At 44.8% G+C, this 19,586-nt stretch overlaps 1 protein-coding gene across 1 annotated transcript; it reads left to right on the forward strand.

Annotated features, from left to right (window-relative positions):
* The first annotated feature begins 14,145 nt into the window (after positions 1 to 14,145).
* Positions 14,146 to 19,375, forward strand: LOC143923605 (uncharacterized). The gene is made up of 5 exons (XM_077447395.1): positions 14,146 to 14,289; positions 15,032 to 15,055; positions 15,706 to 15,837; positions 16,331 to 16,477; positions 18,480 to 19,375. Exons 2-5 carry the CDS (start codon positions 15,050 to 15,052, stop codon positions 18,591 to 18,593), a joined length of 399 nt encoding a protein of 132 aa, XP_077303521.1. The 5' UTR covers positions 14,146 to 14,289; positions 15,032 to 15,049; the 3' UTR covers positions 18,594 to 19,375.
* Positions 19,376 to 19,586: the final 211 nt, after the last annotated feature.

A 19,586-nucleotide genomic window follows, 5' to 3' on the forward strand; every position in this document is an offset into this window, starting at 1 on the left:
AGAATAAAATATTGACAAAAATGTGAGGGGTGTACTCACTTTTGTAAGATACTGTGTATATATATATATTTTATTTTTTTTTATTTTATTTTTTACTTTTATTTTTTGTCTTTATCATATTAAAGAAAGTTCCCCCCACTGTCTGTCCCCGACACCCAATAACTGAGAAGTTTTATTGCTTTCTATTTAGTGACCGTTGTCTCTGAGACAGGAAGTGAGTAAAAATCCCATCTTGGTTGTCACTGAAAGAGTTGTCCATGTTGAAAGAATTCCCCTCACCTTCTGCTCTGATGAGTACTGTCACATTTTGGATTTTTTAAGAAATTTGTTCTTCATGTGGACATTTTAGCATACCTCCCAACTTTCTGAGATCGGAACGAGGGACACCTATTAGCATTAAGGATAAAAAACATGAAGGTTTACAACTCCTTGGAAGTGCACTGGCAGTGTGATGGGGCTGTTCACATGACTTGCTTTGACCACATGCTGCGTCTGGTGGGAAGTAGTGGCACCCAACTCAACCCATTCAAGTGAATGCGGCCAGATCGCAAGCTTCCTGCAATTCCCGTGTAATGGGCAGTGTGGAGGCGGCACTTGTCAGCAGCCCTCTGAAAAGCGTTCCACCACTGATCACTTTTCAGAGGGGCGGAAAGTGTGAATGAGCCCTAAGTGCTTATTCTGCGTTGCGGAGAATATGCTGAAGCCATCGGATCATCCTGACAGTAAGGCAAGCAACATTTTCAGGCAGAGAACAGCAATGGCAGCCTACGGCTTCTTTCAGCTTGTCTCCTTTAAACAGGGTCTGATTAGAAGAATCATGTAGGATATGTGTGGCCCCCAGCTGCACCCCGGTGGGGGGTCCCTGGATGCTGCCGCATGATTTTATCATTGGATGACCTGTGCAATATTTCTAGGCAGGCCGGTCATTTTATAAATCGATTTTCCTATCTATGCACAAGCACTTAATGTGGCGATAAGGAATTGATCTGCTTACTACTGCTGAGGTAAGCTGCGGATGTTCAGCCAAAAGCCAAGGGGGAGGGGCTTTCTGGAGGTTTTAGGTGACGCCGGTGGAGGGTCGTCCTTTAACGGAATTATCTGCAATCAAAGTGGGCCTGTTGGTAAATTTTTCAAGTTTGTGCAAATACAGTGGATATAGAAAAGAACCACGCCCTCTGAAAAATAATCACACGTTGTTGCTTTGCAGCCTGAAATGAAGACAGACACTGTTTTTGTTTTATTCAGCTATATGTACTATTGCAACTTTTAACATCCAAGTGAAAGATATAATGCCAATATGCCAGAAAAAAAAAAAAAATTCAAAAACAGAATCACTGAGTTGGAAAAAAATTCCTGACCGGTCACAATATACAACTACAATATATTTAATCAGAGAAGCCCCACCTTTTATTATTAAAAAAGCCAGTCCAGTCGCCCAGCCTAGGCTGTGATGATGTCATCAATCTGCTTGCATCAGAGAGGGAGGGGGAGGGGAGAGAGAGAGAGGGAGGGGAGAGAGAGAGAGGGAGAGAGGGGGGAAGGGGGGAGACAGAGAAGAGGAGAGAGGGGAGAAGAGAGGGAGAGAAGGGAGAGAGAAGGGGGCGAAGAGAGAGGTGGGAGACCAGTGGCGGTGCGTCCATAGAGGGCACAGGAGCGCCGCCCCTTCTCTCCTGCACCACTCTATCGCCAATAAATAGATTCATGCATTGCATGAATCTATCTATTGTCGCCACTGCCGCCCCCTATTCAGGTGTTCGGCCCCTTGTCAGGCACCGGGCATCTGAATTGCAGCGGTGGGGTTTCTTTGGAAGCGCCTGATTAGAGCTGTCGGCTCTAATAGGCATCCTAATTAGAGCCGTGGGCAATGGTCAAATGTTCACATGGTGTTTCTTACCTTGCTGTAACTGTAGAGGCATAGCGGCATATTCATTAAAATGACATTTTAAGACAAGCAAACACAAACACAAAAAAAACACTTTACCCAATGCTTTGGTAAAATATAAAAGATTGGGCTGTGTTGAGTAAATAGATTCTCAAACATGTCAAGCCTGAAAATTGTGCACGCCCATAGAATTGCAAAAAACAACGGTACCCAAAACTCACCATAGAGAACACTTTAAAAGCCTTTACAGATTATTCGTTTAGAGTTAAAGCGGTTGTATAGTATATTATATATTGTATAGTATATTATATATTGTATAGTATATTTTTTCACTTTTACTTACAGGTAAGCCTATAATAAGGCTTACCTGTAGGTAAAGAAAAATCTCCTAAACCTGTACGGTTTAGGAGATATTCCCCTGGCAATGAGCCGCTGACTGCAGCGGCACATGCGCACAGGGGTTTCTTGGCTGGAAACCCGGCAGACGCCGGACTCTGCCGGGAAGAAATCTCCTGCGCGCATGCGCGGGAGAGACCATATCGCCGCTCTGGCCACTCACAGCACCGGAGCCGTGATATCCGGAAGACACACCGAGGGAACATGTCAGCTCCCTCGGCGTGTATCGGGCGAGATTTCGGGGCCTCGTTCTAAGGTAAGTATTTCATAATGAGCTAGTATGCGGTGCATACTAGCTCATTATACATTTTCCCTTGCAGGTATGAAAAAAATACAAATTTCAGCGGGTTTACTACCGCTTTAACCATATATTATGGCTCTAGAAACGTTTTAAATTTTTTTGCTACTTTATTGCTACTACAAGGAGGCTTAGACGCCCCCTATGTGATAGTACAGGCAGGAGATGAGTCCTCTTTATGGAGACATCAGGGGGTCTGTTAGACCCCCAATGTATCCTCTACCCCCCAATGCAGCTATCCAAGCACAGATTGTGTTTGAATAGCTGCATCCTTGATGAGGAATGACAGCTGCGACCCCAAAAGTGTTGCAATACACAACGCTCCTGGGGCCATTCGTTGCAGAAGGGATCAGGGAATAGATGTTCCCCCCGAGTTCCTCCTGCTTTCACTTTGGAAGTAGTTTCCCGCTAACAAGGGTGTACTTTGAGAGTTCCATAAAAGTGATCAGGCGGCTCTAGAGAAGTCCAGATCACTTTTATTGGAAAGCCATTTTCCGGCTGGTAAAGCCAATGCTGAGGTTATGGCTGCAAACGCAGCTGGAAGCTTGATTTAACCCCATTGTCTACCATGCTGTTTATAAACTGACTTTGGTAGACAAATGTTTAAAGCAGTGAGGGTGACGTTCACCAAACATTCACTGCTGGTGAATCCAGCACTGACATTTACAACACACGCACCAGGAAGATTCACCTGCAGTGGTGAAAGTCAGATTACCCGCTTTATAAATCAGCGCCAATGTAGTGCTGCGTCTTTACGGACGCTCCGCACAACTGAAGACATGAACACACAGCTGGGGTGTAAAATATGAGCAGCGAAAAAAAGTTTTTACTGGGCACTACTGGCTGCAGTGGGTTGAGATGATAGAAAGGGTTAATGACCGGCCCGCAGCTGAGCTTTGATGCAAATAGGTTTTTGCATGGAGAAGTTTTGACTTGCAAACATGGAAGGCGACAGCAGAGGAGAGGAACCCGCCTGAGGGCCCATCCAGGTCTATGTGTTGCGGGAACGCGTGGTTACTGGAACCAGCAGCAACCAGTGTACCACGGTGTAGTTTGCTGCATTCAATGCACCACCAATGCAAGTGCTTGGTGCGGTGAGGGATCGGGCATGCTTGCTGCCCCACCACCTATTTTAGGCTCCATTCACACTTGTCCGGACACATCCTCTGTGACCCGAGCCCTCCCTATTTTGAAGCCTATTATGCCCTGTACACACGGTCGGACATTCCGATGACAAAATCCATCAGATTTTTTTCCAACGGATTTTGGCCCAAACTTGTCTTGCATACATACGGTCGCACAAAGTTGTCGGAAAATCCGATCGTTCAGAACGTGGTGACGTAGAACACGTACGACGGGACTATAAACGGGCCAATAGCTTTCGTCTCGTAATTTATTCTGAGCATGCGTGGCACTTTGTCCGTTGGAATCGTCTACACACGATCAGAATTTAAACGATCGGATTTTGTTGTCGGAAATTTTTTTAGGTCCTGCTCTCAAACTTTGTGTGTCGGAAATTCCAACGGAAAAAGTCAGATGGAGCCCACACACAGACGGATTTTCCGACAACAAGGTCCGATTGCACATTTTCCGTCGGAAAGTCAGACTGTGTGTACAGGGCATTAGAGCCTCTGGCTCTAATCAGGTGCTTAAAAAAAAAAACATGGCTGCTGTAATTCATGTGCCCGGTGCCCTGAAAGGGGTGGCCGCAGCAGCATATAGGGGGTGGCGAGTAGAGAAGAGGCGGTGCTTGGGCACCCCTATTGGACGGGCCCCGCCACTGGTCAGAGCATTCAAATATGGACTTGACAAATTTCGTATGAACACCTGGAAAAATTTGATTTGGACTCACATGCTCATTACATTCAAAAAAATTCATACACAGGGGCGGCACAATGGTGTAGTGGGTAGCACTCTCACCTAGCAGTAAAAAGGGTCACTGTCACTGGTTCAAATCCTAACCATGACACCACCCACCTGGAGCCTGCATGCTCTCCTTGTGCCCATGTGGGCCTCCTCCAGGCACTTCAGTCTCCTCCCACACCCCAAAGACATACAGGTAGGCAAATTGGCTCTAGTATATGAATGGGGACTTTGGATTGTGGGCTCCTTGAGGGTAGGGACTGATGTGAGTGTGCAATGTACAGGGATAGGGACAATTGTAGACACCCACTCAGGTTGAACTGGATGGACTGGTGTCTTTATTCAACCTTACTAAAAAAAAAAAAAAAAAATGTATTCATCACACTTGAATATGGCCAATTTCATAGGAAATCCTGAAAATATTCAATTTGATCACTGTGCTAATGGTTCCAATACTACGTTTGATTTCAGGAGGCTTTACAGCAGGGGTAGGCAACCTTAAAGAGATGGAGATCTACCTGAACAACATGGGAGAAGTCAAAGATCACCAGGCACAGTGTCGCCCAGTGTCACCTCCTCATACCCAATCAGGGGTGGCTCGTGTATTAAGGGCGCACAGGCGCTGCCCTCCTGTATGGTTAATGGATAGATTCATGCATCATGAATCTATCCAATGCCACCCCCTAGTCAGGCTTCCGGCCCCTTTTTGGACTCCTGAATTACAGCGGCAGAATATATATATATATATATATATATATATATATATATATTAAACCACCTCATTCAAGCCATAGGCTCTAATAGGCTTCAAAATGGGTTGGACGCAGAGCGCAGAGCATTGCGCTCCGAGTCCACCCAGATGTGTTAGAAAAGCAAATGAATATTCGCTTTCTTACACTGAATCGCCTCCCCGCCAATCAGGAAGCACGGGTCTGTTACCTGCTTCCCGATAGCTGAAAGATTTGGCAATCCTATTGGACGCCTAGGAGGAGGGGAGGAGATGCAGCGGAAGCTGCCCTGATCTCAGAAGGGAAGAGGACACGGAAGACGCTGCAAGATGCCCGCCGCAGGGTTTGCAAAAGCATTTGGGGCACACAAAGTGGATTTATATCCTTTGCGGTTATTGAGGAATATTTCCCCCCCTGGATTTCAGCTTGAAGAAAACATTTAAGTCGACAAGAGCATATCCCTGGGGGCTGGAAGCCTCTCCATGGATTTTTAGTTTTACATATTACACAATATTTTACAACCAGCAAACATTTCCTGGAAGAGAATTTGTTTAGGGTTCTATTTCTGGACATACTATAAATATATTTTCGATCGGTTTGCAGACACGGAGGTTGTCGCTTGTAATACTTCATTGGTAGAGAAAAGGGCAGAAACCCGTATCAACCTTCCTCCAATCATCTTGCAAGGTTTGCAGCCTTCTTAAATTTGATTGGGTGTTCTTCTTGCACTTTGTATATTATCTTTTCATTTTGTTTTAGGCCCCGTTCACACTAAACATAGCGGGAATGCGTAGAGTTCCCACTTGCGGTTTTCACAGAGCCATTCTTACGTGATTCCGCGTGTCGTCCATAGGACGGCCCGTTACACTGAAATAGTTGCCCCATGTGCGTTTGTCGCACCGAAAGAGGCTCCTCCTGCTCCTTTTTGGGTGACAAGCTTCAGGCGATTTTTTAATTCTGTCACACAGCGATCACAGAAAAAAAAAAACGCTGCATTTAGGGTGCCATTTAGAATGAATTGCACCCAAATGCAAATTTGCAGCCATTGCCATGCGATTAAGGCTCCATTCACACCGGAGCGTACTGGAATTTGCGTGATCGTGCCCATGATTCCAGAATTGTGGACAAACACGGGGAGCGTTTGCAATGCCATTATTTATTAATGGCACCCCAAACGTGGTTGCGATTTTGCCATGACTGTCGTGCAACAAAATGCACTAAAGTCGCAGCAAAAAACGCCAAACGCGCCTGACTCTGTGCCAAAATCTGGTACAAGTGCTTCTTTTCGCACATTTTTGGAGCAGAATGAAGCCGTTCAAATGAATGGTGCCTCTCAAAAAAAAAAAACGCTAAAAAACACAAAAAAAAGGTGCAGCAGGTGTCGCTGCAGTACCGCGACATATATATATATATATATATAATTAAAAAATAATAAAAGAAACATATAAATAACTGTTTATACTTGCAAACAGTAGAAAATAAATATTTTTTTCATAAAAAATAAATAAAAATAACAGTAGAAAATAAATATATTTTCAAAACTGTCAGTTTTATTATGTAAGGCTCCAATCACGCTTTGCGCCTTAGAATCGCAGCGATTCTAAAGCACAAAGTGTGACTGGAGACTTACATAATAAAATTAACAGTTTTGCAAATATATTTATTTTCTATTGTTATTTCCTTTTTTTTTTCATGAAAAAATATTTATTTTCTACTGTTTTTCAAGTATAAACAAAGTAATATATATGTTTCTTTTATTGTTTTTTTTTATTTATATATATTTTACAATTATTATATTTCAAGCTGCACTCCAGGATATTCAAATATTATTTCTTAACCCATTCCTCATGTGTATTCTTTATAAATCTTGGTGTGCTTCCTGTAATAAAGACTGCTCTCTGCTGCCCTCTCTCCTTGTGCAGGGTGACTGGTCTTGTCTCCGCCCCTCCTGTAGTCTTCTGTGGTGGGTGGAGTCTGCTGGGCGCCTCCCACAGCTCTTTTCTCTGCACAGGCTGTGTACAGCACAGTGATGATGTCACTGATCTTTTTTACAAAGTGATATCTGGGTTTGCAAATGCACTTGGCGCAAACAAAGTGGATTTAGTCCCACACCAGTGCGACCTCAAAGCCGACTATCAGTGCGAGTTCATGTGCGGCTTGCTGACATCTGTACTAATGACACTGGCAGGGAAGGGGGTTAACACCAGGGGCGATCAAAGGGTTAAATGTGTTCCTAGGGAGTGCTTTCTAACTGTGGGTGGGGGGGGGGGGGGGTATTTTTTGCACTATAAACAAAAACAGAGCGACAATTTTGAAAAAAAAAAAAAAATTATTTTTTTTACTTTCTGCTTTAAAATACATAAAAAACTAAAAAAAAGTAGAGTTTTCTGTGTGGGGGATGCACCGACTGGGACAACACAGAGATCGATGTTCCTACTTAAGAGGAACACAAGATCTCTATGTCCTCCCCTGTCAGAACGGAAATCTGCCTTGTTTACATAACTGCCACGGTACCACAACTTGGGGGTCTAAATGGGCCCGCAAGTAAAAATGTTTTTTTTTACCAAGTTAGATCCTCTGCCAGGTTTTTATTGCGGTCTGTGTCCTTATTAATTTATTCTTTGGGGACCATTGCTACCGAGGCATAAAGTAATGAGAGATCGTAAATGTAATCACTGTCGCCGCAACACGACGTGAAGGGAAAATCCCCTAAAGGAGTCCTCCGTTCTGGTGACAACTGTCTAAAGCTAAAAACACCCCTCACAATCTGATTGTACAATCTTCTTTAGATCTATGTGTTGCAAGGAGCTACCCGATTGGATAGTTTAGATAGGTCATCATATTACATTTTGGTAGAGCTAAAGGCCGGCCATATACTATTTGCAGGCTGAAGGAAAAAAAAAAAGCCCTGATTCCTCCATCCACACTATACAGCACGGATAGAGCAATCCCCCTGCTGGGCAATTGTGTACTTACAACTGACAAACAGCGACTGCATCTAATTGGATGCAGCTTCTGTTTGGCTGGCTGTTTTCCACCCAGCTTCAGCTGTTTTTTTTACCCCATTCCTGCCGACCGCACATATATATGCAGCAGGGGCGGCCCGTCCATTGTGGGTGCAGTGCACGGGTGGGGGGGGGGCTGGCGGGAGGCTCCAATAGGCTTCAAAATAGGGTGGGCCCGGGGAGCAGAGCATTGCGTCCGGAGCCCACCCAGGTGTGATGCAACAACAAATGAATATTCACTGTTGCAACACTGAGCCCCCTCCTGGCCAATTGGGAAGCAGGTATGATACCCATCACCTGATTGGCTGAAAGGACAGGCGAACCTATTGGATGCCTAGGAAAAGAAGGGAGGAGGCACACAGAAGGCACAGGAGCCAGCCGTCCATAGAAGCCCGCTGCCGGTCTCATACTATCAATCAGGATCCGAGATTCAAGGTTCTGGGTTACCTAATTGCTGTGATAGCCTCTGATTGGCTATCACAATGATCAGTCACTTTGAGCCCGCCCCTGTGTTTTACTTCCTCTTCTGAAAGAAGAGAAAGATACATTGTATCTTCTTTTTCCTTGCAGGAGAGGAAAATGTAAACAAACAAAAGTGTGTAAAAACAAAACAAAAAAACAAACAAAAAAAAAAACACGTCTATTCTGCGATTATCAGAATTTTTGAGCCATAAGCTGTTATGGGAGTATAGTTTTGATTTAAAAAAATGCCAAAAACCGCTACTACAAAAACGCTGAAAAGCTCACTCTACAGCATTCTACAGCTAACGTTACTGGCTTTTTGATAACGTCCAGTATGCATGAGAACTTAGGGTCAAGGTCACGGTCAAAGGTCAAGGTAAAAGGTCATGGTCAGCATATTTTGGGTAGAATTTGTTTTTAATTAGCATCAGTGTCAGTTAGTGTCAACATACATACACTATATTGCCAAAAGTATTGGGACACCCCTCCAAATCCTTGGATTCAGGCGTTCCAATCACCTCCATGGTGTTTTTCTGGGCACTGCGGTGCAAATTGCAAGCGCATTAACTTCTATGGGAACGCATCTGATTCGCAGATGCTTTACGTTGTGAACAGGATAAAATCCTGACCTGATCCTGATCAAAAACAGACGTTAAAAAATTGAACAACTACTTTGTCAATTAGCTGTAAAAACTGAGCTTCAATTCGCACCTCACATGTGTGAACCGAGCCTCAAGGCAGGCGTCCCAATACTTTTGGTAATATAGTGTATGTAGTATTGCTGTGATTGTCAGGAGCAGGAGAATTTATTTTGGGGTTTTCTTTGCTTGTAAATTATGATAAAAATGGTAAATTATGATAACATTTTTTTTTTTTTTTACTAGTTTGGACCAGTTTTCATTTGATAACAAAAAAAAAAAAAAATCAGGAGATATCTGTTACCATTTACCACCAAAATTAAGCTCAATTTGTCCTGAAAAAAGGGGGATATAAGCCACCTGGATACACAAAGTAGTGACAACAGTGACGATTTGTACAGTTTTACTAACACGTGTCAAAGTTGCAAAATTGTGCTTAGGCATTTACATTTTTTTTACCCTTAGAGGCGAAGGGGTTAATCCGAGGATGTCCGAGGGGCCAAATATCTTCAGCGATGACTGGAGTGGACAGCATTTTGCCTTATAGTGACCAGTTGTCAGGGCTGGGCTCAGCCCTTCCTTCTCTGAGCTGGCCGCTCAGTTGCCGTCTAATTGCCAGCTCTTATCTCTCCACAGTGACTCAGCTGTTGATGATATCCTGCTCGTCAGTCCTGCCTATTTAAGCCGTCCAGTCCAGATCATCTCTGCCTTTGCCTTGGTCAACATCACAGAGACTCTCCTGCAATCCTGGTCAAGATTTGCTTTGCTAACATCCCTTCTGGCTCCGGATCCTGCTTGCTGTTCCACTACATTGATCCCTGACTTCTGGCTTGGCTGACTATCCGTTCCGGTTCCTGAAGTTTGGCTATGCTTTGACTACGTTTGTTCTTTTTACTTTTATTATTAAACAAGTGTGATTTACCTGTAATTCTGTCTCGGCCTGATTTCATGGTTTCTGACACCAGCCTCTAACAGTGGCAGACCTAATCAGCAATGGATTGGATAGATCAGACCCATATGTACTAGCCATATGCCTTTCTGCAGCCACACAGTTTGCACGAATGGTACATCTGCCCCCCAGACAAAGTCATCTGCTGACTGTATAAACATGTTCATTTGGCAAAGAAACACCTGTACCTTTTTATACCACAAGGACTGCATAAAAAGATCTATAGGGGTCCCGCCCTTCGATCGCCATCTCATGGCAATGCCTCCCCCCTCCCCGAGCCCAGCCCAGGTTAGAAGAATTGCTTGCAGCAAAATTTGACGTTACTGCAGATTCACCAGCCGTAAGCCTGAGATTGTTCCTCAGCCGATCGATACTTTAACCCTTTCCTTTCTGTGCCGCTCGGCTGGGAGGGAAGCGTAATTAATGGTATCCCTTGCCTGGAAGTGACGGGGTAAATACAGCAATCCGGGCCTTGCATTTTCAATCACACCAGTTTTGCAGTGAGTGCATATAATGGAAAGAAAAGGGGGAGGGGGGGTGGGGGTGACATCAACTTGTCTGCACTGACAGCAAAAAATGAGGCATGCTGCAGGTTCCAAGTATCTGCATGGAGTACAGGCGCCCTCTAGTGTGTTCAAGTAGAACTACTTTCTAGAAAAAAGTGATGAGGGCCCCAGGAGGTTAGGTCAATCATGCAGTATTGTATTATTATTATTATTATATTATTAAACACCCCTCTTTCTGAAGCACCCAAGGTGGCCGCCCCTTCTACCTACCTCTTGGCCCAGCCCTGCCAGCTACAGCTATCATCTCCAACATGACAGCCTTACACGTGTTACTGTGCATGCTCTGCTATATGCAATGACATGGTACAGAAAGATAGGTGTCCCGGGAAGCCGCACACCAAGTCAAAGCCTGATGTGTGATAGTGAATGGCAGTCTCAGCCTGGACCCCTGCCAGGCCACGCCCCTCAATGCGTTTCACTCTGCCCACCAGAGATTAGTACTCATGGGGAGTATGCAATGACAATGGTGATGACATACATCCTTAGACCCCCTGCAGAGCGTATGGCCACTTGCTGACTTGGCAAAATCCACCGGCAAGCTTAGCTCTTCAATAAGACACAGGAATTTAATCCAACACAATTTTACTGCAGCGAAGTGCACTACAGAGAATGTCCAGTCTTTTGAAGTGTAAGAAGACAATTTTCCTACAGCCTGTCTCTGAATGAAATAAACTGACTAACGAAACCAGAAATGTAAGAAGAAGTTAGCAAGAACTGTAGTAACTAGCACTAAACAGGAGGGGGGAACAGAGTGATTATCCCAAAGAAATACATAAGCAAATAGCTTTGACACCATACCACCACTGGGTGTCAGTAAAGTTTCCAGGGCCCTGATAACATGGCTAATATGTCTCCTGTTAACTCTCAGCATTGCATTCTGTAAATCATAGACTGTTGTACTATGCAGAGCGCTCTTCATGCCTCTTGTAACATGGCAGTCTTATGAAAGGTGGCAGTGGTAAGTGTAAGGTGGCATCGGTAAGGGTAATGTGGCAGTGGTAAGTGTAAGGTGGCAGTGGTAAGTTTAGGGTGGTAGTGGTAAGTGTAAGGTGGCAGTGCTAAGTGTAACGTGGTAACTTCAATGTGGTAAGTGTAGGGTGGCATTGGTAAGTGTAATAATTCAGTGTTAAGTGTAATGTGGTAAGTGTAATGTGGCATTGGTAAGTGTAGGATGGTAGTGGTAAGTGTAATTTGTCCGTGGTACGTGTAATATTGCAGTGGTAAGTTCAATGTGGCAGTGGGAAGTGTAAGGTACCAGAGGGAAGTGTAGTGTGATAAGTGTAAGGTGGCAGTGATAAGTGTAATATGGTAAGTGTATGGTGGCATTGGTAAGGGTAATGTGGCAGTGGTAAGTTTAGGGTGGTAGTGGTAATTGTAAGGTGGCAGTGATAAGTGTAACGTGGTAAGTGTAAAGTGGCAGTGATAACTTCAATGTGGTAAGTGTAGGGTGGCATTGGTAAGTGTAATAATTCAGTGGTAAGTGTAATGTGGTAAGTGTAAGGTGGCAGTGGCAAATGTAATGTGGTAAGTGTAATGTGGCATTGGTAAGTGTAGGATGGTAGTGGTAAGTGTAATGTGGCATTGGTAAGTGTAGGATGGTAGTGGTAAGTGTAATGTGGCCGTGGTAAGTGTAATATTGCAGTGGTAAGTGCAATGTGGTAGTGGGAAGTGTAAGGTGGCAATGGTAAGCGTAGTGTGATAAGTGTAGGGTGGCAGTGATAAGTGTAATATGGTAAGTGTAATGTGGCAGTGGTAAGTGTAATGTGGTAAGTGTATGGTGGCAGTGGTAAGGGTAATGTGATAGTGGTAAGTGTAGGGTGGTAGTGGTAAGTGTAAGGTGGCAGTGGTAAGTGTAATATGGTAAGTGTAATGTGGCAGTGGTAAGTGTATGGTGGCATTGGTAAGTGTAATGTGGTAAGTGTATGGTAGCATTGGTAAGTGTATGGTGGCAGTGGTAGGGGTAATGTGGTAGTGATAAGTGTAGGGTGGTAGTGGTAAGTGTAAGGTGGCAGCGGTAAGTGTAATATGGTAAGTGTAATGTGGCAGTGGTAAGTATATGGTGGCATTGGTAAATGTAATGTGGTAAGTGTAAGGTGGCAGTGGTAAGGGTAATGTGATAGTGGTAAGTGTAGGGTGGTAGTGATAAGTGTAAGGTGGCAGTGGTAAGGGTAATGTGGTAGTGGTAAGTGTATGCTGGTAGTGCTAAGTGTAATGTGTTAAGTGTAATATTGCAGTGGTCAGTGTAAGGTGGCAGTGGTAAGGGTAATGTGGTAGTGGTAAGTGTAGGGTGGTAGTGATAAGTGTAAGGTGGCAGTGGTAAGTGTATGCTGGCAGTGCTAAGAGTAATGTGGTAAGTTTAATATTGCAGTGGTCAGTGTAAGGTGGCAGTGGGAAGTGTAATATGGTAAGTGTATGGTGGTAGTGGTAAGTTTAAGATGGGAGTGGTAAATGATGGATTCATGTAGAGTTCTGGGTACAATTAGTCTGGTTGGGGGCACATGTGGGCTCACTGGATGTATAATGAAGAAGGAGGATGGGGAACGCCTCAAGGTGGGCAGGCACAACCCTAAACTGGAAGCTGGGTGCTGTAATTGAAGATACTATTATTATTATTATTATTATTATTATTATTAATAATAATAATAATAATAATAATAATAATAATAATAATAATAATAATAATATAAGCTTAAAAAGCTAAAATAAATAAATTAAATAATAAGAATAGCTTCCAAAAATAAATAAAACATTAATATCAATAACAATACAAGCTTGAAACAATAAGATAAATTAACAATAATACAAGTTTGAGAGACTAATAATAATAATAATAATAATAATAATAATAATAATCTGAAACAATAACTAAAAATAATAATAAAAGATCAAAACCAAAAATAAATAAATACAAATAATAAATATAATACAAATTAAAACAATAAAGAAAATAAATAAAATATTCATAATACCAGATTGAAACAATAATATAAAAAAAAAAAAAATGTAAACAAAAAAAAATATTATTATTAATAATAACAGATACAACAAACAAGCGTTAAACAATAAAATAGATAAAACAATAAATAAACAAATAAATAATAATAACATTATTGAAATAATAATAATAATATAATAAATCCAAAAAATATATAATACAAATGAAACAATAAAATAAAAATACTAATTATAATGCAAGATTGAAAAAAATACCAAAAAGAACTAATAGCGGATTTGTGGTTCTCTTGCCAGCACTGTAAGCCATCGCTCTACTTCCGGGGACCGCCCCTGGAAACCATAACAACCCTGCCAATCATATCCAGCTCCTCCCCCGGATGATCTCGCTCTCTGAGGAGGATTGTCTTCTCCGGGCCGCCGTCCCGCGCTCTCTCGTCCTGCAGTCGGCGGTTTCCATGGTGACGGAGGACGCGACTGTAGTCTCGCGAGATGTAGTGATGTTCTGGTTGCTGGGCTTTGTTTGGGGTGTGCCGGTGGCGGGTGGACGGTGAGTGATGGGTGGAGGGGGATGGATGGTGGGGTGTGGGGCGCATGATGGTTTCTATGGTGTGGAGTATTAGGGTCACTGTTAGTAATCCGGGGCCATGTTAGGCCCCGCCCCCCAGGAAATACCAAAACAATATTTTCGTTAAAAATTCACTAAAACCGTCATTAGTGGCGGAGGAAGGACACGCCCTATACCCCGCCCCCAACTCCTCCCATCCAGGGAATGCTCTGCAGGCCTGTGCTATGGTGGGGATGAAGGGTTTAAAGCACACACCTCCTCACCGCCTCCTAAATACCTTCTGAAGAGCGATCTGAATGTGAATCGCTCTTCGGAGAGCAATGCATGTGTGAACAAGCCCTTGATTGTTCTTGTTTAAAATTTTTATTACAATTTTATTTGGAGGCTTCCTGTACATTCACAGACTGAAGCATAGTAAACGGGGCCTACTATGCTTCCCATATAAATGAAGACTGGAGAGATCAGTACTGATCACTGTCTGTGTTCATAAAGCAAAGTAAATGTGACATAATAAGCGGCCCTCCCGCTCTCCATCCCGACACCCATCCTCCTCTCCTCTGCTGCAGCCATCAGGAGGGAGAGGAGGAGAAACCAGAAGCACTGTGTGTATGGAAGGGGGGGGGGGACATTCAGGGGGATCACAGCAGCAGGGGGGGCCCAAATACTGCTGTACCGTCTGATGGCCTGCATTGTAATAATATATTTCTGTCTTCTCTCCTTTCAGTCTGTGGTCCTGGAGCTGATGGCTGTAAGTGTCACTTAGAGATCTGTCACCATCCCCTCTGTGTGTACAGTCTTCTCTCCCTCTGTCCCCTCTGTGTGTACAGTCTTCTCTCCCTCTGTCCCCTCTGTGTGTACAGTCTTCTCTCCCTCTGTGAGTTCGGTCTTCTCTCCCTCTGTGAGTTCGGTCTTCTCTCCCTCTGTGAGTTCGGTCTTCTCTCCCTCTGTGAGTTCGGTCTTCTCTCCCTCTGTGAGTTCGGTCTTCTCTCCCTCTGTGCGTTCGGTCTTCTCTCTCCCTCTGTGAGTTCGGTCTTCTCTCTCCCTCTGTGAGTTCGGTCTTCTCTCTCCCTCTGTGAGTTCGGTCTTCTCTCCCTCTGTGCGTTCGGTCTTCTCTCCCTCTGTGCGTTCGGTCTTCTCTCCCTCTGTGCGTTCGGTCTTCTCTCCCTCTGTGCATTCGGTCTTCTCTCCCTCTGTGCGTTCGGTCTTCTCTCCCTCTGTGCGTTCGGTCTTCTCTCCCTCTGTGCGTTCAATCTTGCCTCCCTTTGTGCGTTAGGTTTTGCCTCCCTCTGTGCGTTCAATCTTGCCTCCCTCTGTGCGTTCGGTCTTGCCTCCCTCTGTGCGTTCGGTCTTCTCTCCCTCTGTTCGTTCAGTCTTCTCACCTCTTCTCTACCATTGCAGGCACTCACTGTCCCAGCCTCCACCGTGTCGGTCTCGGAGCTGAATATCCCTCTTCCCGGGATTATATTTCTCTCGGTCTCATTATATCTCATTGTTCTGCTCTTCCTCCTCCTCATCCACCAATGCTTCCAGGTGAGTGCTGTGCCCCGTCCTCAGTCCTCCTCCTTGGTGGATGGAGGTCCCTAGGTTTATGTGGACATTTCTGATAGAAGGTGTTCTGTAGGAAATTGCATGTTACATATTGAAATCTATTTCCAGCCAAACATATTATTTTAGATTTAGAACAGAATGCTGACGGGTTATAGAACCCCTGTCAGATTTTTTTTCTTTCTGTCTCATCAGACACATTTTTGACACTGGTTACTGCACTTGTCACAATGGTGTAACTGTGGAATGGCAGGGATTCTCCACTGGGTGCACATACAGCAATACAAACCAGACAGAGGTACTAACCCCTCTACACTCCAAAATGAAAACAATAAATAAGCATATGCATTCACTTTACAACAACATAACAACTGAGAAGAACAGAACCAGACAACACGCGTATCTTGTGCATGTTTATATATTTTTTTCCTTTCTGTATGTTTGTGCGGTTTCAATAAGTTTTGTCTTTCTTTTCCAGGCTCAGGGCTGCTGCCCGTGTTGTATGGGGTGGCAGAAAGTGGGCGAATGGGGGTTCTGTGATGCCTGTGAGAGCTGCGCCCAGTCCTGTGACTGCAGAGTCCCCACCACCACCCAGTGCATGGACAGCTGCTGTCCCTCCCAGCCGGTGAGTGTGGTGTTGTACGCTGTCTGTCATTATTCAGGACACTGCTGCCCTTCCTGTCCTTTCGTTATCACTAAGTAGCCTTGCACAGTTGTACCGGCTCTTCTTATCGACTGAAATGGCTTACTCAGATTTCACTGCACACTGTGAGCTTCTCACCATGTGCATTAGAATCTGTATCAAGTCAGAGCCTCCTTTTCTTGCTGGAGGCTAAACTAGACTCATAGGATGGAAGCCTGGCATTGCTTGGTACAGAGGTGATGTGTGGACTGTATTAGGATCATGTGTGGGGATGATGAACCATTTGCCATTGCAGGGTATGGGGGTAATGTATGGGCTGTACTGGGATCACAGGTCTGGGTAAAGGGCCATTGGCATGGTTGGGTACAATGATGAAATGCAGGCTATACCTGGATGATTGGTGTATGCGACCAGTCCTAGGCATTGTTTGGTACAGGGGTAATAGGCAGGCTATGCCAGGATCATTGTTGTAGGCGATGTGCCATTACCATTTCTGGGTGTAGGGGTGATGTATGGGCTGTACTAGGATCATGGAGCGGGCTATTGGTACTGCAGAGTACAGGGGTAATGTATTGTAAGGGCTGTACTAGGATCATAGGGAGGGCCATCGGTACTGCTGGGTACAGGGGTAATGCATGGGTTGTACTAGGGTCATTAGTGTGGGTGATGGGCCATTGCCATTGCTGGCTATAGGGTTGGTGTATAGGCTGTACTAGGATCATGGAGAGGGCCATTGGTATTGATGGGTACAGGGGTAATGTATGAGCTGTATTAGGATCATAGGGCAGGCCATTGATATTGCTGGGTACAGGGGTAATGTATGGGCTATACTAGGATCATAGGGAGGGCCATTGGTATTGATGGGTACAGGGGTAATATATGGGCTATACTAGGATCATAGGGAGGGCCATTGGTATTGATGGATACAGGGGTAATATATTGGCTATACTAGGATCATAGGGAGGGTCATTGGTATTGATGGATACAGGGGTAATATATGGGCTATACTAGGATCATAGGGAGGGTCATTGGTATTGATGGGTACAGGGGAAATATATGGGCTATACTAGGATCATAGGGAGGTCCATTCTTATTGATGAGTACAGGGGTAATATATGGGCTATACTAGGATCATAGGGAGGGTCATTGGTATTGATGGGTACAGTGGTAATGTGTGGGCTGTTTTAGGATCATAGGGAGGTCCATTGTTATTGATGAGTACAGGGGTAATGTATGGGCTGTACTAGGATCATAGGGAGGGCCATTGGTATTGGTGGGTACAAGGGAAATGTATGGACTGTATTGGGATCATAGGTGGGCCATTGGTATTTAGGGGTACAGCCTACAGGGGTAATGTATGGGTTGTATTAGGATCATAGGGAGGTCCATTGTTATTGGTGGGTACAAGAGTAATGTGTGGGCTGTATTAGGATCACGGAGAGGGCTATTGGTATTGCTGAGTACAGGGGTAATGTATGGGTTGTATTAGGATCACGGAAAGGGCCATTGGTATTGATGGGTACAGGGGTAATGTATGGGCTGTATTAGGATCATAGGGAGGGCCATTGGTATTGATGGGTACAGGGGTAATGTATGGGCTGTACTAGGATCACGGAGAGGGCCATTGGTATTGCTGGGTACAGGGGTAATGTATGGGCTGTATTAGGATCACGGAGAGGGCCATTGGTATTGCTGGGTACAGGGGTAATGTATGGGCTCTATTAGGATCATAGGGAGGACCATTGTTATTGCTGGGTACAGGGGTGATATGCAGGCTATATTAGGATGAAGGAGGTGGGGGAACAAATACGATTGTTGGGGTCTCCAGATATAGACAATTTGGAAATGTACATTTCGGGTTGAGAGGTCATGCTGGTATTTTTGGGTCTCCACACGGAATATTATCCTGTTGCTTGATGTAGATGATTCCCACAATGACCGCTTTGTTCATGAAACCTTCTTCTCTCCTGGTTTGTCCCTCCAGACGTGCTCTGGCTGCCGTGACGTCTCCTGTTGCCCTTGTGGCTTCGCCTGCGTTTACCAGCCCCCTGACTGTAGCATCATCAACTGCATCTGCTGTGAGATTAAACTGCGGTGACAAGGACAGGGATCCGCCAACCTCCTATAAATGTCAAACAAGAGAAGCAGCACTGTTCTCAAATGTCATTATGCCTGTCTGTCCCTCCTCCCAGAATCCTTTGCAGCCTGGCTCCTGCTGATGGTGTTGCTATTTTCTCAGGTTCCTGCAGAGGGCAGCCCAGAGTCACAAGTGCATCCAAACACTCCGCCATACATCTGTACGCTGTGTCCATAGTGCCTACACACCAGTCTGTCCTCCTAGATCCGTGGACTTGTGACACTCCTCAGTAACCTGGTATAAAAGAGAAACCTTAAAGAAAATCCATGCTGTGCCCATGTCAGACAAAACAACAGGTTCACTTTGATGCCCCTCCTCCACCCCAGCAGCACGTACTTACCTTTCCTTCGCTCAGCAGTCACAATACGCATCCACTATAGGGACGCGTGCTGCTCAAGCCATGTGACCGTGCTGGTGCTATGCGATTGGTCAAGCGCTGTCACAGTTTTGAGCTTATACAGGTGCCTTTCTGTTTCATTGGAGTTTTATTTTTTTTATTTTTTTAGGTTTACAGGACAATCGTTGCCAATCATAGGAATGGAAAGTGTCCCTGGAAGTTCCAGGGACATTGTTATACATACCAGGTATTGTAATACTGCAAAAGCCAATGTGGGGGAGGGGAGGTTAAGGGAATGGAGCTTCCAACATGATGGGTGGAGGTCCCAGATAAGTTCTAGGATGTCATGATAACTGGGGTAAGAGATGGGGCACAGGAGGAATAGGAAGGAGGGGGGATGGGTAGGAGAGAAGGGGGGATGGAATTGGGGTAAGGGGAGAAAAGAAGGGGGGGGAGTGGAAGGAGAGGAGAGGGGGATTAGGCTGGAAAAAAGAGATTGGGCGGGGGGGAGTAAGGTAGGGTGGGGGTGGAGAAGGGGGGGGGGGGGAGAGAAGGGGGCTGGGGGAAGAGGAGGAAAGAAAAAGGATGGGAAAAGGGGGGTAGGGGGAAGAAGAAGT

The sequence above is a fragment of the Lithobates pipiens genome, unplaced genomic scaffold, assembly GCF_037356315.1.
Source record: "Lithobates pipiens isolate NorthernLeopardFrog02 unplaced genomic scaffold, aLitPip1_a1.2 Scaffold_22, whole genome shotgun sequence".
In the NCBI taxonomy this organism is placed as follows: Eukaryota; Metazoa; Chordata; class Amphibia; order Anura; family Ranidae; genus Lithobates; species Lithobates pipiens.